Raw genomic sequence first — 25,491 nt, 5'->3', positions numbered from 1 at the left:
ACATTCCTGTGTCAATCATTTACATTCCTGTGTCATTTGTTTTACTTCTGCCCGCCCCTGCCCTCCCCAATAGAGAATGATAGAGGCCTATAATGACCAAAAGGCGTTTCAGCATGGGTAGCACCGTTGAGGGCTTCCACCATGCCTTTGCCATTTTAATGTAGTCAAAGTACTCATCTGGTGGGGATTTCTACATGTTGTAGCCTCAATGGTGCTGCCCACAGTGTCATAGAAGCTATAATGGCACATATATAAATATGAGTCCTCTATCTATCTCTATTCTCTCTCACTCTCTGCAAAGAGTCGCCCGTTAACCCTCAAACTACCGAATAGCCCTTTAAAAAGGTGGAAGTAAAATAATTACACCATTCCTTTGTGGACCGCCATAATATTACAGAAGAAGAAGAGAGAATTACAGGTCGGTCAGAGCCGTCGGTCAGAGTCAAAAGCACAACAAAGCGGAGACACGATGTGGAACTTTCCTTCGTTCTCCACAGAGACATGGACTCTGGTAGCGACACTATTTGCTCTCTTCATGTGGTAAGTACATTTTATTAGAAAAGGTTAATAATCATGCTTTCTGTACTAACCTGCTGTTGAGAAAATGACAAAATGTCCTTAATATATCTACAGTAATAATGGAATGATAGTGTTTCACATTATTTTTTCCCAAAAATGTTATTTGGCCCACACACAATTTTATTCTAATGGTGAAGCCTTCTTATTGTTCAACGAAAGACAGACTGTCTCTTGTGGTCAAATTGTCTGGGGCCAGCAAATCTCTTGTGGTCAAATTGACTGGGGCCAGCAAATCTCTTGTGGTCAAATTGACTGGGGCCAGCAAATCTCTTGTGGTCAAATTGGTTGGGGCCAGCAAATCTCTTGTTGTCAAATTGACCGGGGCCAGCAAATCTCTTGTTTTCAAATTGGTTGGGGCCAGGAAATCTCTTGTTGTCAAATTGACTGGGGCCAGAAAATCTCTTGTTTTCAAATTGGTTGGGGCCAGCAAATCTCTTGTGGTCAAATTGACTGGGGCCAGCAAATCTCTTGTGGTCAAATTGACTGGGGCCAGCAAATATCTTGTGGTCAAATTGACTGGGGCCAGCAAATCTCTTGTGGTCAAATTGACTGGGGCCAGCAAATCTCTTGTGGTCAAATTGGTTGGGGCCAGCAAATCTCTTGTTGTCAAATTGACTGGGGCCAGCAAATCTCTTGTGGTCAAATTGGTTGGGGCCAGCAAATCTCTTGTTGTCAAATTGACTGGGGCCAGCAAATCTCTTGTTTTCAAATTGGTTGGGGCCAGCAAATCTCTTGTTGTCAAATTGACTGGGGCCAGAAAATATCTTGTTTTCAAATTGGTTGGGGCCAGCAAATCTCTTGTGGTCAAATTGACTGGGGCCAGCAAATCTCTTGTGGTCAAATTGACTGGGGCCAGCAAATCTCTTGTGGTCAAATTGACTGGGGCCAGCAAATCTCTTGTGGTCAAATTGACTGGGGCCAGCAAATCTCTTGTTGTCAAATTGACTGGGGCCAGCAAATCTCTTGTGGTCAAATTGGCTGGGGCCAGCAAATCTCTTGTTGTCAAATTGACTGGGGCCAGCAAATCTCTTGTTTTCAAATTGACTGGGGCCAGCAAATCTCTTGTTTTCAAATTGACTGGGGCCAGCAAATCGCTTGTTTTCAAATTGACTGGGGCCAGCAAATATATTGTGGTCAAATTGACTGGGGCCAGCAAATCTCTTGTTTTCAAATTGACTGGGGCCAGCAAATCTCTTGTTTTCAAATTGACTGGGGCCAGCAAATCTCTTGTGGTCAAATTGACTGGGGCCAGCAAATCTCTTGTTGTCAAATTGACTGGGGCCAGCAAATCTCTTGTTTTCAAATTGACTGGGGCCAGCAAATCTCTTGTTTTCAAATTGACTGGGGCCAGCAAATATCTTGTGGTCAAATTGACTGGGGCCAGCAAATCTCTTGTGGTCAAATTGACTGGGGCCAGCAAATCTCTTGTGGTCAAATTGGTTGGGGCCAGCAAATCTCTTGTTTTCAAATTGACTGGGGCCAGCAAATCTCTTGTGGTCAAATTGGTTGGGGCCAGCAAATCTCTTGTTGTCAAATTGACTGGGGCCAGCAAATCTCTTGTTTTCAAATTGGTTGGGGCCAGCAAATCTCTTGTTGTCAAATTGACTGGGGCCAGCAAATCTCTTGTGGTCAAATTGGTTGGGGCCAGCAAATCTCTTGTTGTCAAATTGACTGGGGCCAGCAAATCTCTTGTTTTCAAATTGGTTGGGGCCAGCAAATCTCTTGTTGTCAAATTGACTGGGGCCAGAAAATATCTTGTTTTCAAATTGGTTGGGGCCAGCAAATCTCTTGTGGTCAAATTGACTGGGGCCAGCAAATCTCTTGTGGTCAAATTGACTGGGGCCAGCAAATATCTTGTGGTCAAATTGACTGGGGCCAGCAAATCTCTTGTGGTCAAATTGACTGGGGCCAGCAAATCTCTTGTGGTCAAATTGACTGGGGCCAGCAAATCTCTTGTTGTCAAATTGACTGGGGCCAGCAAATCTCTTGTGGTCAAATTGGTTGGGGCCAGCAAATCTCTTGTTGTCAAATTGACTGGGGCCAGCAAATCTCTTGTTTTCAAATTGGTTGGGGCCAGCAAATCTCTTGTTGTCAAATTGACTGGGGCCAGAAAATATCTTGTTTTCAAATTGGTTGGGGCCAGCACATCTCTTGTGGTCAAATTTACTGGGGCCAGCAAATCTCTTGTGGTCAAATTGACTGGGGCCAGCAAATCTCTTGTGGTCAAATTGACTGGGGCCAGCAAATCTCTTGTGGTCAAATTGACTGGGGCCAGCAAATCTCTTGTTGTCAAATTGACTGGGGCCAGCAAATCTCTTGTGGTCAAATTGGCTGGGGCCAGCAAATCTCTTGTTGTCAAATTGACTGGGGCCAGCAAATCTCTTGTTTTCAAATTGACTGGGGCCAGCAAATCTCTTGTTTTCAAATTGACTGGGGCCAGCAAATCGCTTGTTTTCCAATTGACTGGGGCCAGCAAATATATTGTGGTCAAATTGACTGGGGCCAGCAAATCTCTTGTTTTCAAATTGACTGGGGCCAGCAAATCTCTTGTTTTCAAATTGACTGGGGCCAGCAAATCTCTTGTGGTCAAATTGACTGGGGCCAGCAAATCTCTTGTTGTCAAATTGACTGGGGCCAGCAAATCTCTTGTTTTCAAATTGACTGGGGCCAGCAAATCTCTTGTTTTCAAATTGACTGGGGCCAGCAAATATCTTGTGGTCAAATTGACTGGGGCCAGCAAATCTCTTGTGGTCAAATTGACTGGGGCCAGCAAATCTCTTGTGGTCAAATTGGTTGGGGCCAGCAAATCTCTTGTTTTCAAATTGACTGGGGCCAGCAAATCTCTTGTGGTCAAATTGGTTGGGGCCAGCAAATCTCTTGTTGTCAAATTGACTGGGGCCAGCAAATCTCTTGTTTTCAAATTGGTTGGGGCCAGCAAATCTCTTGTTGTCAAATTGACTGGGGCCAGCAAATCTCTTGTGGTCAAATTGGTTGGGGCCAGCAAATCTCTTGTTGTCAAATTGACTGGGGCCAGCAAATCTCTTGTTTTCAAATTGGTTGGGGCCAGCAAATCTCTTGTTGTCAAATTGACTGGGGCCAGAAAATATCTTGTTTTCAAATTGGTTGGGGCCAGCAAATCTCTTGTGGTCAAATTGACTGGGGCCAGCAAATCTCTTGTGGTCAAATTGACTGGGGCCAGCAAATATCTTGTGGTCAAATTGACTGGGGCCAGCAAATCTCTTGTGGTCAAATTGACTGGGGCCAGGAAATCTCTTGTTGTCAAATTGACTGGGGCCAGCAAATCTCTTGTGGTCAAACTGACTGGGGCCAGCAAATCTCTTGTTTTCAAATTGACTGGGGCCAGCAAATCTCTTGTTTTCAAATTGACTGGGGCCAGCAAATCTCTTGTGGTCAAATTGACTGGGGCCAGCAAATCTCTTGTTGTCAAATTGACTGGGGCCAGCAAATCTCTTGTTTTCAAATTGACTGGGGCCAGCAAATCTCTTGTTTTCAAATTGACTGGGGCCAGCAAATCTCTTGTGGTCAAATTGACTGGGGCCAGCAAATCTCTTGTTTTCAAATTGACTGGGGCCAGCAAATCTCTTGTGGTCAAATTGACTGGGGCCAGCAAATCTCTTGTTGTCAAATTGACTGGGGCCAGCAAATCTCTTGTTTTCAAATTGACTGGGGCCAGCAAATCTCTTGTGGTCAAATTGACTGGGGCCAGCAAATCTCTTGTGGTCAAATTGACTGGGGCCAGCAAATCTCTTGTTGTCAAATTGACTGGGGCCAGCAAATCTCTTGTGGTCAAATTGGCTGGGGCCAGCAAATCTCTTGTTGTCAAATTGACTGGGGCCAGCAAATCTCTTGTTTTCAAATTGACTGGGGCCAGCAAATCTCTTGTTTTCAAATTGACTGGGGCCAGCAAATCGCTTGTTTTCAAATTGACTGGGGCCAGCAAATATATTGTGGTCAAATTGACTGGGGCCAGCAAATCTCTTGTTTTCAAATTGACTGGGGCCAGCAAATCTCTTGTTTTCAAATTGACTGGGGCCAGCAAATCTCTTGTGGTCAAATTGACTGGGGCCAGCAAATCTCTTGTTGTCAAATTGACTGGGGCCAGCAAATCTCTTGTTTTCAAATTGACTGGGGCCAGCAAATCTCTTGTTTTCAAATTGACTGGGGCCAGCAAATATCTTGTGGTCAAATTGACTGGGGCCAGCAAATCTCTTGTGGTCAAATTGACTGGGGCCAGCAAATCTCTTGTGGTCAAATTGGTTGGGGCCAGCAAATCTCTTGTTTTCAAATTGACTGGGGCCAGCAAATCTCTTGTGGTCAAATTGGTTGGGGCCAGCAAATCTCTTGTTGTCAAATTGACTGGGGCCAGCAAATCTCTTGTTTTCAAATTGGTTGGGGCCAGCAAATCTCTTGTTGTCAAATTGACTGGGGCCAGCAAATCTCTTGTGGTCAAATTGGTTGGGGCCAGCAAATCTCTTGTTGTCAAATTGACTGGGGCCAGCAAATCTCTTGTTTTCAAATTGGTTGGGGCCAGCAAATCTCTTGTTGTCAAATTGACTGGGGCCAGAAAATATCTTGTTTTCAAATTGGTTGGGGCCAGCAAATCTCTTGTGGTCAAATTGACTGGGGCCAGCAAATCTCTTGTGGTCAAATTGACTGGGGCCAGCAAATATCTTGTGGTCAAATTGACTGGGGCCAGCAAATCTCTTGTGGTCAAATTGACTGGGGCCAGGAAATCTCTTGTTGTCAAATTGACTGGGGCCAGCAAATCTCTTGTGGTCAAACTGACTGGGGCCAGCAAATCTCTTGTTTTCAAATTGACTGGGGCCAGCAAATCTCTTGTTTTCAAATTGACTGGGGCCAGCAAATCTCTTGTGGTCAAATTGACTGGGGCCAGCAAATCTCTTGTTGTCAAATTGACTGGGGCCAGCAAATCTCTTGTTTTCAAATTGACTGGGGCCAGCAAATCTCTTGTTTTCAAATTGACTGGGGCCAGCAAATCTCTTGTGGTCAAATTGACTGGGGCCAGCAAATCTCTTGTTGTCAAATTGACTGGGGCCAGCAAATCTCTTGTTTTCAAATTGACTGGGGCCAGCAAATCTCTTGTTTTCAAATTGACTGGGGCCAGCAAATATCTTGTGGTCAAATTGACTGGGGCCAGCAAATCTCTTGTGGTCAAATTGACTGGGGCCAGCAAATCTCTTGTGGTCAAATTGGTTGGGGCCAGCAAATCTCTTGTTGTCAAATTGACTGGGGCCAGCAAATCTCTTGTGGTCAAATTGGTTGGGGCCAGCAAATCTCTTGTTGTCAAATTGACTGGGGCCAGCAAATCTCTTGTTTTCAAATTGGTTGGGGCCAGCAAATCTCTTGTTGTCAAATTGACTGGGGCCAGCAAATCTCTTGTGGTCAAATTGGTTGGGGCCAGCAAATCTCTTGTTGTCAAATTGACTGGGGCCAGCAAATCTCTTGTTTTCAAATTGGTTGGGGCCAGCAAATCTCTTGTTGTCAAATTGACTGGGGCCAGAAAATATCTTGTTTTCAAATTGGTTGGGGCCAGCAAATCTCTTGTGGTCAAATTGACTGGGGCCAGCAAATCTCTTGTGGTCAAATTGACTGGGGCCAGCAAATATCTTGTGGTCAAATTGACTGGGGCCAGCAAATCTCTTGTGGTCAAATTGACTGGGGCCAGGAAATCTCTTGTTGTCAAATTGACTGGGGCCAGCAAATCTCTTGTGGTCAAATTGACTGGGGCCAGCAAATCTCTTGTTTTCAAATTGACTGGGGCCAGCAAATCTCTTGTTTTCAAATTGACTGGGGCCAGCAAATCTCTTGTGGTCAAATTGACTGGGGCCAGCAAATCTCTTGTGGTCAAATTGACTGGGGCCAGCAAATCTCTTGTTTTCAAATTGACTGGGGCCAGCAAATCTCTTGTTTTCAAATTGACTGGGGCCAGCAAATCTCTTGTGGTCAAATTGACTGGGGCCAGCAAATCTCTTGTTGTCAAATTGACTGGGGCCAGCAAATCTCTTGTTTTTAAATTGACTGGGGCCAGCAAATCTCTTGTTTTGACAACAAGATACAGTTTTTTGTTGAATTGTTACACGTGGTACCTTTTAAGTTGAGAACATCACACAGTAGTAACATGTTCTGTTACAGCGTAAGCCTATAGGCAGTAAACTATACAGATAAATACATTATATATGTAAACATTACATAGCCAACAAGTATCTCAAGTAATGTATGTTGTGTTTTATATTGTATATTGAGTGTATTATCTATACTTTAACTACTGTGATTTGAAATATTACTGTATAATCTATTATTACATTAACTAAATGAGAACGACTGCTCTCTCTCATTGAGGCCGACCGGGGTACTGCAGGCAATGTTTTCGGAAAGTAGCATCTCCCATTGTAGTCAATCTTAATGGTCAATACTCATGGATGTAAAAACAATTCCGAACACAATCATGGTACCAATACTTGCTTCTATTTCAGATTTATGTCCTTTAACCAATTATTTTTTTATTATAAACTGTGTGGTTCGAGCTCTGAATGCTGATTGGCTGAAAGCCATGGTATGTCAGACTTTATACCATGGGTATGACAAAGCATTTATTTTTACTGCTCTAATTACGTTGGTAACCACTTTATAATAGCAATAAGGCAACTCTGGGGTTTGGGATGTATGGCCAATATACCACACCGTAAGGGCCGTGTCCTCGCACTCTGCGTTGCGTCGTGCATAAGAACAGCCCTTAGCTGTGGTATATTATCCATATACAACACCCCCCGGGACCTTTTTGCTGAAATCACACACATAAGGATAATTTAGTGGCTGCTGGCAGCCTGCAGTACCCCTGTCGGCCATCAACTTGAGATACTCAATGAAGGGGCAGCACTGAGCTAGCCTGCAACTTCACTTCCCTTGAGTGGCTCAAACTGCATACGATGTTTCCAAAAACTCCTCCATGAAGCAGGATGGCGACACACTAAAAAGACGGTTCCTGGTCTTCAAAAGGGCGACTGAGACAATTGGGTCGTTCCCCTCGTTCCCCTCAATTTGAATATTTCTCTCTAACCCTATAATAAGGTATGGGTATGCACCTTATGGATTCTTCAAGAAACTCGGCATCCAGGGACCTAAACCTCTCCCCTTCATAGGGACGTTTTTAGAGTACAAAAGGGTGAGGTTACTATTACATTAATACTACTACTTCTGCTTTTGTGTAGTGTGTTGCTCGAACTCACTGGGTGTCCATTTAGTGTGACATGAGGACCATGAGGACTCAAGCTGATCTCCTCCCTTCTTTCACAGGGTTTCTTCATATTTGACAATGCCTGTTACCAGAAGTACGGCGATGTGTGGGGGTAGGTGTGTGTGTGGGGAGGTAGGTGTGTGTGGGGGGGTAGGTGTGTGTGTGTGTGTGTGTGGGGTAGGTGTTTGTGTGTGGGGTAGGTGTTTGTGTGGGGGCTGTTGTGTGCGGGGGGGTTGGTGTGTGTGTGGGGGTAGGTGTTTGGGTGGGGGTAGAGGTGTGTGTGTGGGGGTAGGTGTGTGGGGGTGGGTAGGTGTGTGTGGGGGGGTAGGTGTGTGGGGGTGGGTAGGTGTGTGTGTGGGGGTAGGTGTGTGGGGGTGGGTAGTTGTGTGTGTGCGGGGGGTGGGTGGGGGAAGAGGTGTGTGTGTGTGGGGGTAGGTGTGTGGGGGTGGGTAGGTGTGTGTGGGGGGGTAGGTGTGTGGGGGTGGGTAGGTGTGTGTGGGGGGGTAGGTGTGTGGGGGTGGGTAGTTGTGTGGGGGGGTAGGTGTGTGTGGGGGGATAGAGTGTGTGGGGGGGTAGTTGTGTGTGTGGGGGGGTCGGTGTGTGTGCGAGGATAGGTGTGTGTGGGGGGGTAGAGTGTGTGGGGGGTAGTTGTGTGTGGGGGGGTAGGTGTGTGTGCAGGGATAGGTGTGTGTGTGGGGGGATAGGTGTGTGTGGGGGGGTAGGTGTGTGTGGGGGGATAGGTGTGTGTGGGGGGGTGGGGGGTGTGGGGGGATAGGTATGTGGGGGGGTAGAGTGTGTGTGGGGGCATAGGTGTGTGTGGGGGGGGGGTAGAGTGTGTGGGGGGGGGGTAGAGAGTGTGTGGGGGATAGGTGTGTGGGGGGGGGGTAGAGTGTGTGTGGGGGGATAGGTGTGTGTGGGGGGGGTAGAGTGTGTGTGGGGGGATAGGTGTGTGTGTGGGAGGGGTGCGTTTGTACAAGTATAGGGGAACTATGTTTTCAATGCTCTGGTGAATTATTTGTAATTCTGGCTCTGTTAATCATTCTTAGTATTTAGTAGTTATTTTAGTATTTTGTCATTCTTTTAGGTTATTTGATGGCAGACTGCCCATAATGGGTGTGATGGACACAGCCATGATCAAAACCATCCTGGTGAAGGAATGTTACTCTGTGTTTACCAACAGACGGGTAAGCAGAAATACCCAAACAACCCTAACCTCTCTAACCTTCAGTCCTGATCCTAACCTCTCTAACGTGTGTGTGGTCAGGACTTTGGGTTGAACGGGGAGCTCCACGACGCTGTAACAACCGTAGAAGACGATGAGTGGAAGAGAATCCGCAGCACTCTGTCTCCCTCCTTTACCAGTGGACGACTCAAAGATGTAAACACACACGTACATGACTGTACACACACAGCACTCAGGGGTTGTGGAGCCTCTCTAGAGTACGTCTAGTGGAGTATACATCCAGCCTCTATAGAGTACGTCTAGTGTAGTATACATCCAGCCTCTCTAGAGGACGTCTAGTGTAGTATACATCCAGCCTCTATAGAGTACGTCTAGTGGAGTATACATCCAGCCTCTATAGAGTACGTCTAGTGGAGTATACATCCAGCCTCTATAGAGTACGTCTAGTGTAGTATACATCCAGCCTCTATAGAGTACGTCTAGTGGAGTATACATCCAGCCTCTATAGAGTACGTCTAGTGTAGTATACATCCAGCCTCTATAGAGTACGTCTAGTGGAGTATACATCCAGCCTCTCTAGAGGACGTCTAGTGTAGTATACATCCAGCCTCTATAGAGTACGTCTAGTGGAGTATACATCCAGCCTCTATAGAGTACGTCTAGTGTAGTATACATCCAGCCTCTATAGAGTACGTCTAGTGTAGTATACATCCAGCCTCTATAGAGTACGTCTAGTGTAGTATACATCCAGCCTCTATAGAGTACGTCTAGTGTAGTATACATCCAGCCTCTCTAGAGGACGTCTAGTGTAGTATACATCCAGCCTCTATAGAGTACGTCTAGTGGAGTATACATCCAGCCTCTATAGAGTACGTCTAGTGGAGTATACATCCAGCCTCTATAGAGTATGTCTAGTGTAGTATACATCCAGCCTCTATAGAGTACGTCTAGTGGAGTATACATCCAGCCTCTATAGAGTACGTCTAGTGGAGTATACATCCAGCCTCTATAGAGTACGTCTAGTGTAGTATACATACAGCCTCTATAGAGTACGTCTAGTGTAGTATACATCCAGCCTCTATAGAGTACGTCTAGTGTAGTATACATCCAGCCTCTATAGAGTACGTCTAGTGGAGTATACATCCAGCCTCTATAGAGTATGTCTAGTGGAGTATACATCCAGCCTCTATAGAGTACGTCCAGTGTAGTATACATCCAGCCTCTATAGAGTACGTCTAGTGGAGTATACATCCAGCCTCTATAGAGTACGTCTAGTGGAGTATACATCCAGCCTCTATAGAGTACGTCTAGTGGAGTATACATCCAGCCTCTATAGAGTACGTCTAGTGGAGTATACATCCAGCCTCTATAGAGTACGTCTAGTGGAGTATACATCCAGCCTCTATAGAGTACGTCTAGTGTAGTATACATCCAGCCTCTATAGAGTACGTCTAGTGGAGTATACATCCAGCCTCTATAGAGTACGTCTAGTGTAGTATACATCCAGCCTCTATAGAGTACGTCTAGTGGAGTATACATCCAGCCTCTATAGAGTACGTCTAGTGGAGTATACATCCAGCCTCTATAGAGTACGTCTAGTGGAGTATACATCCAGCCTCTATAGAGTACGTCTAGTGGAGTATACATCCAGCCTCTATAGAGTACGTCTAGTGTAGTATACATCCAGCCTCTATAGAGTACGTCTAGTGTAGTATACATCCAGCCTCTCTAGAGGACGTCTAGTGTAGTATACATCCAGCCTCTATAGAGTACGTCTAGTGGAGTATACATCCAGCCTCTATAGAGTACGTCTAGTGTAGTATACATCCAGCCTCTATAGAGTACGTCTAGTGTAGTATACATCCAGCCTCTATAGAGTACGTCTAGTGTAGTATACATCCAGCCTCTATAGAGTACGTCTAGTGTAGTATACATCCAGCCTCTATAGAGTACGTCTAGTGTAGTATACATCCAGCCTCTATAGAGTACGTCTAGTGTAGTATACATCCAGCCTCTCTAGAGGACGTCTAGTGTAGTATACATCCAGCCTCTATAGAGTACGTCTAGTGGAGTATACATCCAGCCTCTATAGAGTACGTCTAGTGGAGTATACATCCAGCCTCTATAGAGTACGTCTAGTGGAGTATACATCCAGCCTCTATAGAGTACGTCTAGTGTAGTATACATACAGCCTCTATAGAGTACGTCTAGTGTAGTATACATCCAGCCTCTATAGAGTACGTCTAGTGTAGTATACATCCAGCCTCTATAGAGTACGTCTAGTGGAGTATACATCCAGCCTCTATAGAGTACGTCTAGTGGAGTATACATCCAGCCTCTATAGAGTACGTCCAGTGTAGTTTACATCCAGCCTCTATAGAGTACGTCTAGTGGAGTATACATCCAGCCTCTATAGAGTACGTCTAGTGGAGTATACATCCAGCCTCTATAGAGTACGTCTAGTGGAGTATACATCCAGCCTCTATAGAGTACGTCTAGTGGAGTATACATCCAGCCTCTATAGAGTACGTCTAGTGGAGTATACATCCAGCCTCTATAGAGTACGTCTAGTGTAGTATACATCCAGCCTCTATAGAGTACGTCTAGTGGAGTATACATCCAGCCTCTATAGAGTACGTCTAGTGGAGTATACATCCAGCCTCTATAGAGTACGTCTAGTGGAGTATACATCCAGCCTCTCTAGAGGACGTCTAGTGTAGTATACATCCAGCCTCTATAGAGGACGTCTAGTGTAGTATACATCCAGCCTCTATAGAGTACGTCTAGTGGAGTATACATCCAGCCTCTATAGAGTACGTCTAGTGGAGTATACATCCAGCCTCTATAGAGTACGTCTAGTGGAGTATACATCCAGCCTCTATAGAGTACGTCTAGTGGAGTATACATCCAGCCTCTATAGAGTACGTCTAGTGGAGTATACATCCAGCCTCTCTAGAGGACGTCTAGTGTAGTATACATCCAGCCTCTATAGAGGACGTCTAGTGTAGTATACATCCAGCCTCTATAGAGTACGTCTAGTGGAGTATACATCCAGCCTCTATAGAGTATGTCTAGTGTAGTATACATCCAGCCTCTATAGAGTATGTCTAGTGGAGTATACATCCAGCCTCTATAGAGTACGTCTAGTGGAGTATACATCCAGCCTCTATAGAGTACGTCTAGTGGAGTATACATCCAGCCTCTATAGAGTACGTCTAGTGTAGTATACATCCAGCCTCTATAGAGTACGTCTAGTGGAGTATACATCCAGCCTCTATAGAGTATGTCTAGTGTAGTATACATCCAGCCTCTATAGAGTACGTCTAGTGGAGTATACATCCAGCCTCTATAGAGTACGTCTAGTGGAGTATACATCCAGCCTCTATAGAGTACGTCTAGTGGAGTATACATCCAGCCTCTATAGAGTACGTCTAGTGGAGTATACATCCAGCCTCTATAGAGTACGTCTAGTGTAGTATACATCCAGCCTCTATAGAGTACGTCTAGTGTAGTATACATCCAGCCTCTATAGAGTACGTCTAGTGGAGTATACATCCAGCCTCTATAGAGTATGTCTAGTGTAGTATACATCCAGCCTCTATAGAGTACGTCTAGTGGAGTATACATCCAGCCTCTATAGAGTACGTCTAGTGTAGTATACATCCAGCCTCTATAGAGTACGTCTAGTGGAGTATACATCCAGCCTCTATAGAGTACGTCTAGTGGAGTATACATCCAGCCTCTATAGAGTACGTCTAGTGTAGTATACATCCAGCCTCTATAGAGTACGTCTAGTGGAATATACATCCAGCCTCTATAGAGTACGTCTAGTGGAGTATACATCCAGCCTCTATAGAGTACGTCTAGTGGAGTATACATCCAGCCTCTATAGAGTACGTCTAGTGGAGTATACATCCAGCCTCTATAGAGTACCTCTAGTGGAGTATACATCCAGCCTCTCTAGAGGACGTCTAGTGTAGTATACATCCAGCCTCTATAGAGTACGTCTAGTGGAGTATACATCCAGCCTCTATAGAGTACGTCTAGTGGAGTATACATCCAGCCTCTATAGAGTACGTCTAGTGTAGTATACATCCAGCCTCTATAGAGTACGTCTAGTGTAGTATACATCCAGCCTCTCTAGAGGACGTCTAGTGTAGTATACATCCAGCCTCTATAGAGTACGTCTAGTGGAGTATACATCCAGCCTCTATAGAGTACGTCTAGTGTAGTATACATCCAGCCTCTATAGAGTACGTCTAGTGTAGTATACATCCAGCCTCTCTAGAGGACGTCTAGTGTAGTATACATCCAGCCTCTATAGAGTACGTCTAGTGGAGTATACATCCAGCCTCTATAGAGTACGTCTAGTGTAGTATACATACAGCATCATTGAGAAAGCTGTTGACCTGGGCTCCCTATATCCAGCCTTGAGAAAAGATGAGCTTCAGAATCCAGGATGCAGAACAAATGTGAGAATATGTCTAGTGTAGCAAGACTATATGTATCTTATTTTTTGACAGATGTTCATGATAATGACTCAACACTCCAGAAACCTGGTGAAGTTTCTGCAGAAGAAGGTAGACACTGACGAGGTCCTGGAAGTTAAAGAGTGAGTATGGGTAATGCAGTTTGTTAAATGCGCGAATGAGGCAGTAACATTACATCTTTCTCATGCATTTTATTGTGTGTGTGTGTTTCCCAGAATCTTTGGGGCCTACAGTATGGACGTGGTGGCAAGTAGCGCGTTCAGTGTTGACATTGATTCTATCAACCAACCCAACGATCCCTTAGTTGTCAACGTAAAGAAACTACTCAAATTCAACCTGTTAAATCCTCTCCTAATCTTAGTAGGTAAGCTGTGCGCGTTTGTGAACATAATGTAGTCCCTGTATCTCTCTGATGTAGTCAAAGAGGAATGACGTGCCTTTGTAGTCCCTGTATCTCTCTGATGTAGTCAAAGAGGAATGACGTGCCTTTGTAGTCCCTGTATCTCTCTGATGTAGTCAAAGAGGAATGACGTGCCTTTGTAGTCCCTGTATCTCTCTGATGTAGTCAAAGAGGAATGACGTGCCTTTGTAGTCCCTGTATCTCTCTGATGTAGTCAAAGAGGAATGACGTGCCTTGTTAAAAGCAATGTATTTTTCATTTCCATGTACAGTGTAAATTGCCACTCTTTTCTTTTATTAATGCCTAATCTCTTCTTGTTTCTTCATTTCAATTATCTTCTCTCCTGTCTTCTCCTCTTCTGTTACTTCTCTCCTTCTCTCACTCCAGTGTTGTTCCCGTTTATGCGTCCGCTCCTGGAAAAGTGTAATGTCTCTTTCCTACCTGCTGGTGCTATGAAATTCTTCTATTCCTTCCTGAGGAAGATCAAAGCAGAGAGGAGCAAGAATGTACACAATGTGAGCTACAACCCTTAAACCTAACCACCTACCCTAAACCTAACCACCTACCCTAAACCTAACCACCTACCCTTAACCATAACCACCTACCCTAAACCTAACCACCTACCCTAAACCTAACCACCTACCCTTAACCTAACCACCTACCCTTAACCTAACCACCTACCCTTAACCATAACCACCTACCCTAAACCTAACCACCTACCCTAAACCTAACCACCTACCCTAAACCTACAATTTCTACCTACCCTAAAGCAACAATTTAATGGCAAAGTCTATGTGACAAATTTCATTTCATTTCATTTTCACCCCAACCATACCCCAGTCAGTACTAGGCATAAACCCCAAACCTTATCCTCAACCCCACTGAAGTGTCATCATGATTACTGATAGGTGTGGTGTTTGGTTTGGCCCTGCAGACCAGAGTGGACTTAATGCAGCTGATGGTGGACTCTCAGATCCCACAGGACCACAGGTCCAAGGAGGTTGCACACAAAGGTAAGTAACTCAAAATCATGGACAGGGGTGACAACGGTCATTTTGTGGTTCGTTCTGCGCTATTGTGTTGTAGTTCTCTCTGTACAACCTAATCTCAGAGCGTTTCATATTATTCTACCATTCAAAAGTTTGGGGTCACTTAGAAATGTTCTTGTTTTTGTCCATTAAAATAACCTCAAATTGATCATAAATACAGTGTAGACATTGTTAATGTTGTAAATGACTATTGTAGCTGGAAACGGCTGATTTTTAATGGAATATCTACGTAGGAGTACAGAGGCCCATTATCAGCAACCATCACTCCTGTGTTCCAATAACACGTTGTGTTAGCTAATCCAATTTTATAACTTTGAAGGGCTAATTTATCATTAGAAAACCCTTGTGCAACAGCTCAGTTGTCCTGATTAAAGAAGCAATAAAAGCAATAAAATAAGCAATCAAACTGGCCTTCTCTAGACTTGTAGAGTATCTGGAGCACAAGTAAAATGTGCCGTTTTATAGCCAGTCCCATGCTGTTCTACACATTCTGCAATGAAGTTTATAGAATTTAGCATTGCTATAGCTAATTTCCTGCTATTCTACACGCGGCTGAGATAAAAGACCCTGTAAGCCCCCGGCCTTGCAGGGGCTGTTGGGGTGTGTGGTATGCCAGTGCTGATTGATTAATGAATGAATTAATTAATTAATCTTATGCTACACAAAGATAAATAACATACATTTTTCTAAACTAATCCAATCTGTTAGTTGAATTTATTGCACCCATTACTGAAATGGTAGGTCCAGTTTAGATGGAATCTTAAAGAGATTGTGGGAATCCACTTCGGATGAAATTCCAAAAGGATTTAAACATCACTTTGCAAGCCAGCATAATGTGACTTGATGCTGGTCACTAGTGTCCAACATACAGCGAAAATACTGGACACCAGCAAAAAACACAGCAAATGCTGATCACCAGCAAAACCACAACAAAGGCTGGTCCCCAGCGAAAACACAATGAAGGATGAGATGCCAGCATAACCAACTAGACCATGCTGGTCAGCCAGCAGAACCCATTAGACAATGCTGGTAAGACCTGTTTGACTAGAATAGACAAGCAGAACCCAGCATGGAACAGCATAGACCAGCTTGAAATGTATGCTGGTCTAGATGTTTGGTTTTTAGCAGGGCTGAGCGATTGTGTTGTGGTTGTGTTCCAGGGCTGACGGACCATGAGATCCTGTCCCAGGCGTTAACATACATCTTTGGGGGCTATGAGACCAGCAGCAGCACACTGGGTTTCCTATCCTACAACCTGGCAACAAACCCTGACGTCCAGGCTGCCCTGCAGGATGAGATCGACCAGATCTTCCCCGACAAGGTGACCTCAAGCTGCTATTTTCACCCCATTCTGGAACTTTGAGGATTTATGACATAGCCCCTCTAGTAATTAAATAGGATCTTGATGGCCAAAGGTCACTCAAGTGTTTCCCATGAAGGGTAGTGAAGTTGTGCCTGTCTCCCTGCAGGCTCCACCCACCTATGAAGGGCTGATGCAGATGGAATATCTGGACATGGTCATCAACGAGACCTTGCGGGTGTATCCCATCATCAGCCGGCTAGAGAGGGTTGCCAAGACGACCGTGGAGGTGAATGGTGTGACCATCCCCAAGGGAACTGTTGTCATGATCCCAATCATGGTCCTTCACCACCACCCAACACACTGGCCCAAACCTGAAGTCTTCCGACCAGAGAGGTACGGTACATACAGTAACACTCGTCTCTGCTTTACGACTTGGTCATTTCGCACAAAACTGGAACAAAAAACAGACCATGATGGCGCAGTGGTCTAAGGCACTGCATCACAGTGCTAGCTGTGCCACCAGAGATTCTGGGTTTAAGCCCAGAATCTCTGTCGCAGCCGGCCGCGACCGGGAGGCCCATTGGGTGACTCACAATTGGCCCAGCGTCGTCCGGGTTAGGGAGGGTTTGGCCGGCAAAGATATCCTTGTCTCATTACGCACTAGCGACTCCTGTGGCAGGCCGTGCGCAGTGCAAGCTGACCAGGTCGCCAGGTGTACGGTGTTTCCTCTGACACATTGGTGCGGCTGGCTTCCGGGTTGAATGTGCATTGTGTCAAGAAGCAGTGTGGCTTGGTTGGGTTGTGTTTTGGAGGACGCATGGGTCTTGACCTTCGCCTCTGCCGAGTCCGTAGGGGAGTTGCAGCGATGAGACAAGACTGTAACTACCAATTGGATACAATGAAATTGGGGAGGCAAAAAGGGGTAAAAATATTAATAAAAATTAAACCATGTACCAAACATCCTTCCTCCAAATGACTTTTTTGTGTATTATATTTTGAAAAAGTAATGTATTCAATTTCATAAAGAACCAAAAAGTAATGGTCTGTTGTTCCAGTTTAATGTGGAACGACCCAAACTCTTGGCTCTACTCTATCCTACTGTACTCTACCATAGTAAAGAACAAATAGTCTCCTCTACTGAGTCCTACTACACAGTTACTGAACACTACCAATTATAGAGACTGTGGAGTTACTGACCACTACTATTTATAGTCTGTAGAGTTACTGACCACTACTAGTTATAGAGTCTGTAGAGTTACTGACCACTACTCTATATATAGAGTCTGTAGAGTTACTGACCACCACTCTAGTTATAGAGTCTGTAGAGTTACTGACCACCACTCTAGTTATAGAGTCTGTAGAGTTACTGACCAATACTATTTATAGTCTGTAGAGTTACTGACCACTACTAGTTATAGAGTCTGTAGAGTTACTGACCACTACTTGTTATAGAGTCTGTAGAGTTACTGACCAATACTATTTATAGTCTGTAGAGTTACTGACCACTACTAGTTATAGAGTCTGTAGAGTTACTGACCACTACTTGTTATAGAGTCTGTAGAGTTATTGACCACTACTCTAGTTATAGAGTCTGTAGAGTTATTGACCACTACTAGTTATAAAGTCTGTACAGTCACTGACCACTACTAGTTATAATCTATAGAGTTACTGACCACTACTAGTTATAGAGTCTGTAAAGTTACTGAACACTACTCTAGTCATAGAGTCTGTAGAGTTACTGACCACTACTCTAGTTAAAGAGTTTCTGACCACTACTAGTTATAGAGTCTGTAGAGTTAGTGACCGCTACTCTAGTTAAAGAGTTTCTGACCACTACTAGTTATAGAGTCTGTAAAGTTACTGACCACTACTAGTTATAGAGTCTGTAGAGTTACTGACCACTACTAGTTATAGAGCCTGTAGAGTTACTGACCACTACTTTAGTTAGAGTCTGTAGAGTTTCTGACCACTACTCTGGTTATAAAGTATGTAGAGTTACTGACCACTACTAGTTATAGAGTCTGTAGAGTTACTGACCACTACTCTAGTTGTATAGTCTGTAGAGTTACTGACCACTACTCTAGTTATAGAGTCTGTAGAGTTACTGAACACTACTAGTTATAGAGTCTATAGAGTTGCTGACCACTACTCTAGTTATAGAGTCTGTAGAGGTACTGACCACTACTCTAGTTATAGAGTCTGTAGAGTTACTGACCACTACTCTTGTTATATAGAGTCTGTAGGGTTACTGATCACTACTAGTTATAAAGTCTGTACAGTCACTGACCACTACTAGTTATAGTCTATAGAGTTACTGACCACTACTAGTTATAGAGTCTGTAAAGTTACTGAACACTACTCTAGTCATAGAGTCTGTAGAGTTACTGACCACTACTCTAGTTAAAGAGTTTCTGACCACTACTAGTTATAGAGTCTGTAAAGTTACTGACCACTACTAGTTATAGAGTCTGTAGAGTTACTGACCACTACTAGTTATAGAGTCTGTAGAGTTACTGACCACTACTTTAGTTAGAGTCTGTAGAGTTTCTGACCACTACTCTGGTTATAAAGTATGTAGAGTTACTGACCACTACTAGTTATAGAGTCTGTAGAGTTACTGACCACTACTCTAGTTGTATAGTCTGTGGAGTTACTGACCACTACTCTAGTTATAGAGTCTGTAGAGTTACTGAACACTACTAGTTATAGAGCCTGTAGAGTTACTGACCACTACTTTAGTTAGAGTCTGTAGAGTTTCTGACCACTACTCTGGTTATAAAGTATGTAGAGTTACTGACCACTACTAGTTATAGAGTCTGTAGAGTTACTGACCACTACTCTAGTTGTATAGTCTGTAGAGTTACTGACCACTACTCTAGTTATAGAGTCTGTAGAGTTACTGACCACTACTTTAGTTAGAGTCTGTAGAGTTTCTGACCACTACTCTGGTTATAAAGTATGTAGAGTTGCTGACCACTACTCTAGTTATAGAGTCTGTAGAGTTACTGACCACTACTATAGTTATAGAGTCTGTAGAGTTACTGACCACTACTCTAGTTATAGAGTCTGTAGAGGTACTGACCACTACTCTAGTTATAGAGTCTGTAGAGTTACTGACTACTACTCTTGTTATATAGAGTCTGTAGAGTTACTGATCACTACTAGTTATAAAGTCTGTACAGTCACTGACCACTACTAGTTATAGTCTATAGAGTTACTGACCACTACTAGTTATAGAGTCTGTAAAGTTACTGAACACTACTCTAGTCATATAGTCTGTAGAGTTACTGACCACTACTCTAGTTAAAGAGTTTCTGACCACTACTAGTTATAGAGTCTGTAGAGTTACTGACCGCTACTCTAGTTAAATAGTTTCTGACCACTACTAGTTATAGAGTCTGTAAAGTTACTGACCACTACTAGTTATAGAGTCTGTAGAGTTACTGACCACTACTAGTTATAGAGCCTGTAGAGTTACTGACCACTACTTTAGTTAGAGTCTGTAGAGTTTCTGACCACTACTCTGGTTATAAAGTATGTAGAGTTACTGACCACTACTAGTTATAGAGTCTGTAGAGTTACTGACCACTACTCTAGTTATAGAGTCTGTAGAGTTACTGACCACTACTTTAGTTAGAGTCTGTAGAGTTTCTGACCACTACTCTGGTTATAAAGTATGTAGAGTTGCTGACCACTACTCTAGTTATAGAGTCTGTAGAGTTACTGACCACTACTCTAGTTATAGAGTCTGTAGAGTTACTGACCACTACTCTATATATAGAGTCTGTAGAGTTACTGACCACCACTCTAGTTATAGAGTCTGTAGAGTTACTGACCACCACTCTAGTTATAGAGTCTGTAGAGTTACTGACCAATACTATTTATAGTCTGTAGAGTTACTGACCACTACTAGTTATAGAGTCTGTAGAGTTACTGACCACTACTTGTTATAGAGTCTGTAGAGTTATTGACCACTACTCTAGTTATAGAGTCTGTAGAGTTATTGACCACTACTAGTTATAAAGTCTGTACAGTCACTGACCACTACTAGTTATAGTCTATAGAGTTACTGACCACTACTAGTTATAGAGTCTGTAAAGTTACTGAACACTACTCTAGTCATAGAGTCTGTAGAGTTACTGACCACTACTCTAGTTAAAAAGTTTCTGACCACTACTAGTTATAGAGTCTGTAGAGTTACTGACCGCTACTCTAGTTAAAGAGTTTCTGACCACTACTAGTTATAGAGTCTGTAAAGTTACTGACCTGTACTAGTTATAGAGTCTGTAGAGTTACTGACCACTACTAGTTATAGAGCCTGTAGAGTTACTGACCACTACTTTAGTTAGAGTCTGTAGAGTTTCTGACCACTACTCTGGTTATAAAGTATGTAGAGTTACTGATCACTACTAGTTATAAAGTCTGTACAGTCACTGACCACTACTAGTTATAGTCTATAGAGTTACTGACCACTACTAGTTATAGAGTCTGTAAAGTTACTGAACACTACTCTAGTCATAGAGTCTGTAGAGTTACTGACCACTACTCTAGTTAAAGAGTTTCTGACCACTACTAGTTATAGAGTCTGTAAAGTTACTGACCACTACTAGTTATAGAGTCTGTAGAGTTACTGACCACTACTTTAGTTAGAGTCTGTAGAGTTTCTGACCACTACTCTGGTTATAAAGTATGTAGAGTTACTGACCGCTACTAGTTATAGAGTCTGTAGAGTTACTGACCACTACTCTAGTTGTATAGTCTGTAGAGTTACTGACCACTACTCTAGTTATAGAGTCTGTAGAGTTACTGAACACTACTAGTTATAGAGCCTGTAGAGTTACTGACCACTACTTTAGTTAGAGTCTGTAGAGTTTCTGACCACTACTCTGGTTATAAAGTATGTAGAGTTACTGACCACTACTAGTTATAGAGTCTGTAGAGTTTCTGACCACTACTCTAGTTGTATAGTCTGTAGAGTTACTGACCACTACTCTAGTTATAGAGTCTGTAGAGTTACTGACCACTACTTTAGTTAGAGTCTGTAGAGTTTCTGACCACTACTCTGGTTATAAAGTATGTAGAGTTGCTGACCACTACTCTAGTTATAGAGTCTGTAGAATTACTGACCACTACTCTAGTTATAGAGTCTGTAGAGTTTCTGACCACTACTCTGGTTATAAAGTATGTAGAGTTACTGACCACTACTAGTTATAGAGTCTGTAGAGTTACTGACCACTACTCTAGTTGTATAGTCTGTAGAGTTACTGACCACTACTCTAGTTATAGAGTCTGTAGAGTTACTGAACACTACTAGTTATAGAGTCTGTAGAGTTGCTGACCACTACTCTAGTTATAGAGTCTGTAGAGTTACTGACCACTACTTTAGTTAGAGTCTGTAGAGTTTCTGACCACTACTCTGGTTATAAAGTATGTAGAGTTGCTGACCACTACTCTAGTTATAGAGTCTGTAGAGTTACTGACCACTACTCTAGTTATAGAGTCTGTAGAGTTACTGACCACTACTCTAGTTATAGAGTCTGTAGAGGTACTGACCACTACTCTAGTTATAGAGTCTGTAGAGTTACTGACCACTACTCTTGTTATATAGTGTCTGTAGAGTTACTGATCACTACTAGTTATAGAGTCTGTAGAGTGACTGACCACTACTCTAGTTATACAGTCTGTAGAGTTACTGACCACTACTAGTTACAGAGTCTGTAGAGTTACTGACCACTACTCTAGTTATAGAGTCTGTAGAGTTACTGACCACTACTCTAGATATAGAGTCTGTCTAGTTACTGACTACTACTAGTTATAGTCTGTAGAGTTTCTGACCAGTACTAGTTATAGAGTCTGTAGAGGTACTGACCACTACTCTAGTTATAGAGTCTGTAGAGTTACTGACCACTACTCTTGTTATAGAGTCTGTAGAGTTACTGACCACCACTTTAGTTAGAGATTGTAGAGTTTCTGACCACTACTCTAGTTATACAGTTTGTAGAGTTACCTACCACTACTATTTATAGTCTGTAGATTTACTGACCGCTACTCTAGTTATAGAGTCTGTAGAGTTACTGACCACTACTAGTTATAGAGTCTGTAGAGTTACTGACCACTACTAGTTATAGAGTCTGTAGAGTTACTGACCACTACTCTAGTTGTAGAGTCTGTAGAGTTACTGACCACTACTCTAGTTATAGAGTCTGTAGAGTTACTGATCACTACTCTAGTGATAGAGTCTGTAGAGTTACTGACCACTACTAGTCATAGAGTCTGTAGAGTTACTGACCACTACTTGTTACAGAGTCTGTAGAGTTACTGACCACTACTCTAGTTATAGAGTCTGTAGAGTTACTAACCACTACTTCTATAGAGTCTGTAGAGTTACTGACCACTACTAGTTATAGAGTCTGTAGAGTTACTGACCACTACTCTAGTTATAGAGTCTGTAGAGTTACTGACCGCTACTTGTTATAGATTCTGTAGGGGTACTGACCACTACTCTAGTTATAGAGTCTGTAGAGTTACTGACCGCTACTTGTTATAGAGTCTGTAGGGGTACTGACCACTACTCTAGTTATATAGTCTGTAGAGTTACGGACCACTACTAGTTATGGAGTCTGTAGAGTTACTGACCACTACTCTAGTTATAGAGTCTGTAGAGTTACTGACCACTACTAGTTATAGAGTCTGTAGAGTTACTGACCACTACTCTAGTTATAGATTCTGTAGAGGTACTGACCACTACTCTAGTTATAGAGTCTGTAGAGTTAGTGACCACTACTTGTTATAGAGTCTGTAGAGTTACTGACCACTACTTGTTATAGAGTCTGTAGGGGTACTGACCACTACTCTAGTTATAGAGTCTGTAGGGGTACTGACCACTACTCTAGTTATAGAGTCTGTAGAGTTACTGACCACTACTAGTTATAGAGTCTGTATAGTTACTGACCACTACTTGTTATAGAGTCTGTAGAGTTACTGACCACTACTAGTTATAGAGTCTGTAGAGTTACTGACCACTTGTTAAGCAGAGCGACACAGGGTGACCCAAGAGCAGACTCAGATGAGGAAACAGGTATGAATTAACCAAAATATGATTTTTTTACACAGGGATATGGAGTGCAAATCCGGGCAAGCTCGGATGAGTTGCAGAAAAAACAGATGTGGAGACTGAGTTTGGAGTTAGCTGACTAGAACAGGGTAAACAGGTCCTGACGGGATTCTAAGGTAGTGGTGGTGAGTAAAATCCAGAGCAAGGTAGTTGGGTGGTGAGATGTGGAATGGGTGACAGGAGACAGGGACCAGAGTCAGAGTGGGCAGAATGAGCACAGATTATGATCTGGCAGTGTGGAAGTGGCTGGACTGAGTATTTGTAGAGGTCTTGATTATGGAACAGGTTGCAGCTGGTAGGGATCTGCTCTGACTCCAACACACCTGTCTCCAAACACACAATCACACAGAGAGGGAGAGAGAGTGTGCAGGGGGAGTAACTGCAGGTCAAGAAGACACCGGATGAACACCAGAGGGCGTTGCAGGAGCAGATGTGACACATCTACTAGATATAGAGTCTGTAGAGTTGCTGACCACTACTCTAGTTATAGAGTCTGTAGAGTTACCGACCACTACTAGTTATACAGTCTGTAGAGTTACTGACCACTACTCTAGCTAAATATTCTGTAGCATTGCTGAACACTACTCTAGTTACACAGTCTGTAGAGTTACCGACCACTACTAGTTACACAGTCTGTAGAGTTACTGACCACTGCTCTAGTTAAATATTCTGTAGCATTGCTGAACACTACTCTAGTGTTGGACACAGTGCTGAATGCTACTTTGATCTGAACACTCCTCTGTCCTCAGGTTCAGTAAGGAGAACAGAGAGAACATTGATCCCTACACCTTCCTTCCGTTTGGGATGGGGCCCAGGAACTGTATCGGCATGAGATTCGCCCTCCAGACCATTAAGCTGGTGATAGTAGAGATCCTCCAGAGGTTCAGTTTTGTCACCTGCAAGGAGACAGAAGTGAGATTACTGATTGTCTCAATGGGATTATTGGTGTGCTTGAGTCTTTGTGTGTATGCGTGCAAGTTTTTGAATATGTTGGTGTTGAATGTTGGCTTGTGATGGCTTATCTTTGTGTTGTTGACTGTAGTAGCTGTTTAGGTTCTCAAAACAGAATTAAACCGTAACTGATTACATTGAGAGACTGTGTGGTGCTGTATTCATATCGGTTTTTATATTGACTTCCTGGATGTGTCCTCAGGTTCCTCTGGAGCTGTTTGACAACGGCTTCATCGCCCCAACGAAGCCCATCAAGCTGAAGCTGATCCCCCGTGTTGTGGCCCCCAGCCAGGATTGAGAGGAGAGGCACAGGTATACAGGACACTACCCTGTTAGTCTAGCCAAGTCGGTTTCTGCTTCAGTCAAACATGGTTGGCATGGCAACCTTCCTATTGAGGTATGGAAAGGATCATCTTAGACTCATTGATATTCCAGTCTTATCCTCTGGAATTAGTACAATTCATTGATTTTATGGTGAAGAAACTACCCAACTAGCTATATTACTAAAATATTGACGTGTGTAGGCTTTTTGTATCATATTTGCAGGAATCCCTTGAAATTAAGATGACTCATCTCAAGGGTCATGAGTATAAAGTGAATACAATATGGACTATTGTAGTAACTATGTGTGCCTTCATTTGTTTAGTTAAATAATTTATGTTCAGGCATTGAACAACCACAGATCACTAACTAACTTACCTGCAAGAGATTGCTGCAACACAATGTACAACCAATATATAATATATGACCATGAATTATCTAATGCTTTTACTGATGTAAGATAGTATCCCTCATATAACCCTCTTATAAAACTCACATACCATGTTTTGGAATGTGTTATGTAATGATTTAATCTGTAGTGTGATTCTAACAGTAATACTGCTGGACTGAAGTAAATGTTTTCTACCTGTAAGACTAGCTGCTTGAGTTGAATCTGTTCTGTTCCCCAGTCACCTGTACATTCACCTGTCTAACAGTCACCTGTACGTTCACCTGTTCCCCAGTCACCTGTACGTTCAACTGTCTAACAGTCACCTGTACATTCACCTGTTCCCCAGTCACTTGTACGTTCACCTGTTCCCTAGTCACTTGTAGATTCACCTGTTCCCCAGTCACTTGTACGTTCACCTGTTCCCTAGTCACTTG

General features: G+C 43.2%; 1 protein-coding gene across 1 annotated transcript; it reads left to right on the top strand.

The window, feature by feature from the left end:
• Window positions 1-25,258, top strand: LOC110492562 (cytochrome P450 3A30). Its single transcript, XM_036947563.2, has 13 exons — window positions 1-540; window positions 7,690-7,783; window positions 7,915-7,967; window positions 8,940-9,039; window positions 9,120-9,233; window positions 13,562-13,650; window positions 13,744-13,892; window positions 14,316-14,443; window positions 14,863-14,941; window positions 16,138-16,298; window positions 16,447-16,673; window positions 24,144-24,306; window positions 24,548-25,258. Exons 1-13 carry the CDS (start codon window positions 470-472, stop codon window positions 24,641-24,643), a joined length of 1,524 nt encoding a protein of 507 aa, XP_036803458.2. The 5' UTR covers window positions 1-469; the 3' UTR covers window positions 24,644-25,258.
• Window positions 25,259-25,491: the final 233 nt, after the last annotated feature.

Source organism: Oncorhynchus mykiss, chromosome 16, assembly GCF_057628025.1.
Source record: "Oncorhynchus mykiss isolate SJ-2025 chromosome 16, ASM5762802v1, whole genome shotgun sequence".
Lineage (NCBI taxonomy): Eukaryota > Metazoa > Chordata > Actinopteri > Salmoniformes > Salmonidae > Oncorhynchus > Oncorhynchus mykiss.
This window is presented reverse-complemented; position numbering and strand designations above follow the sequence as displayed.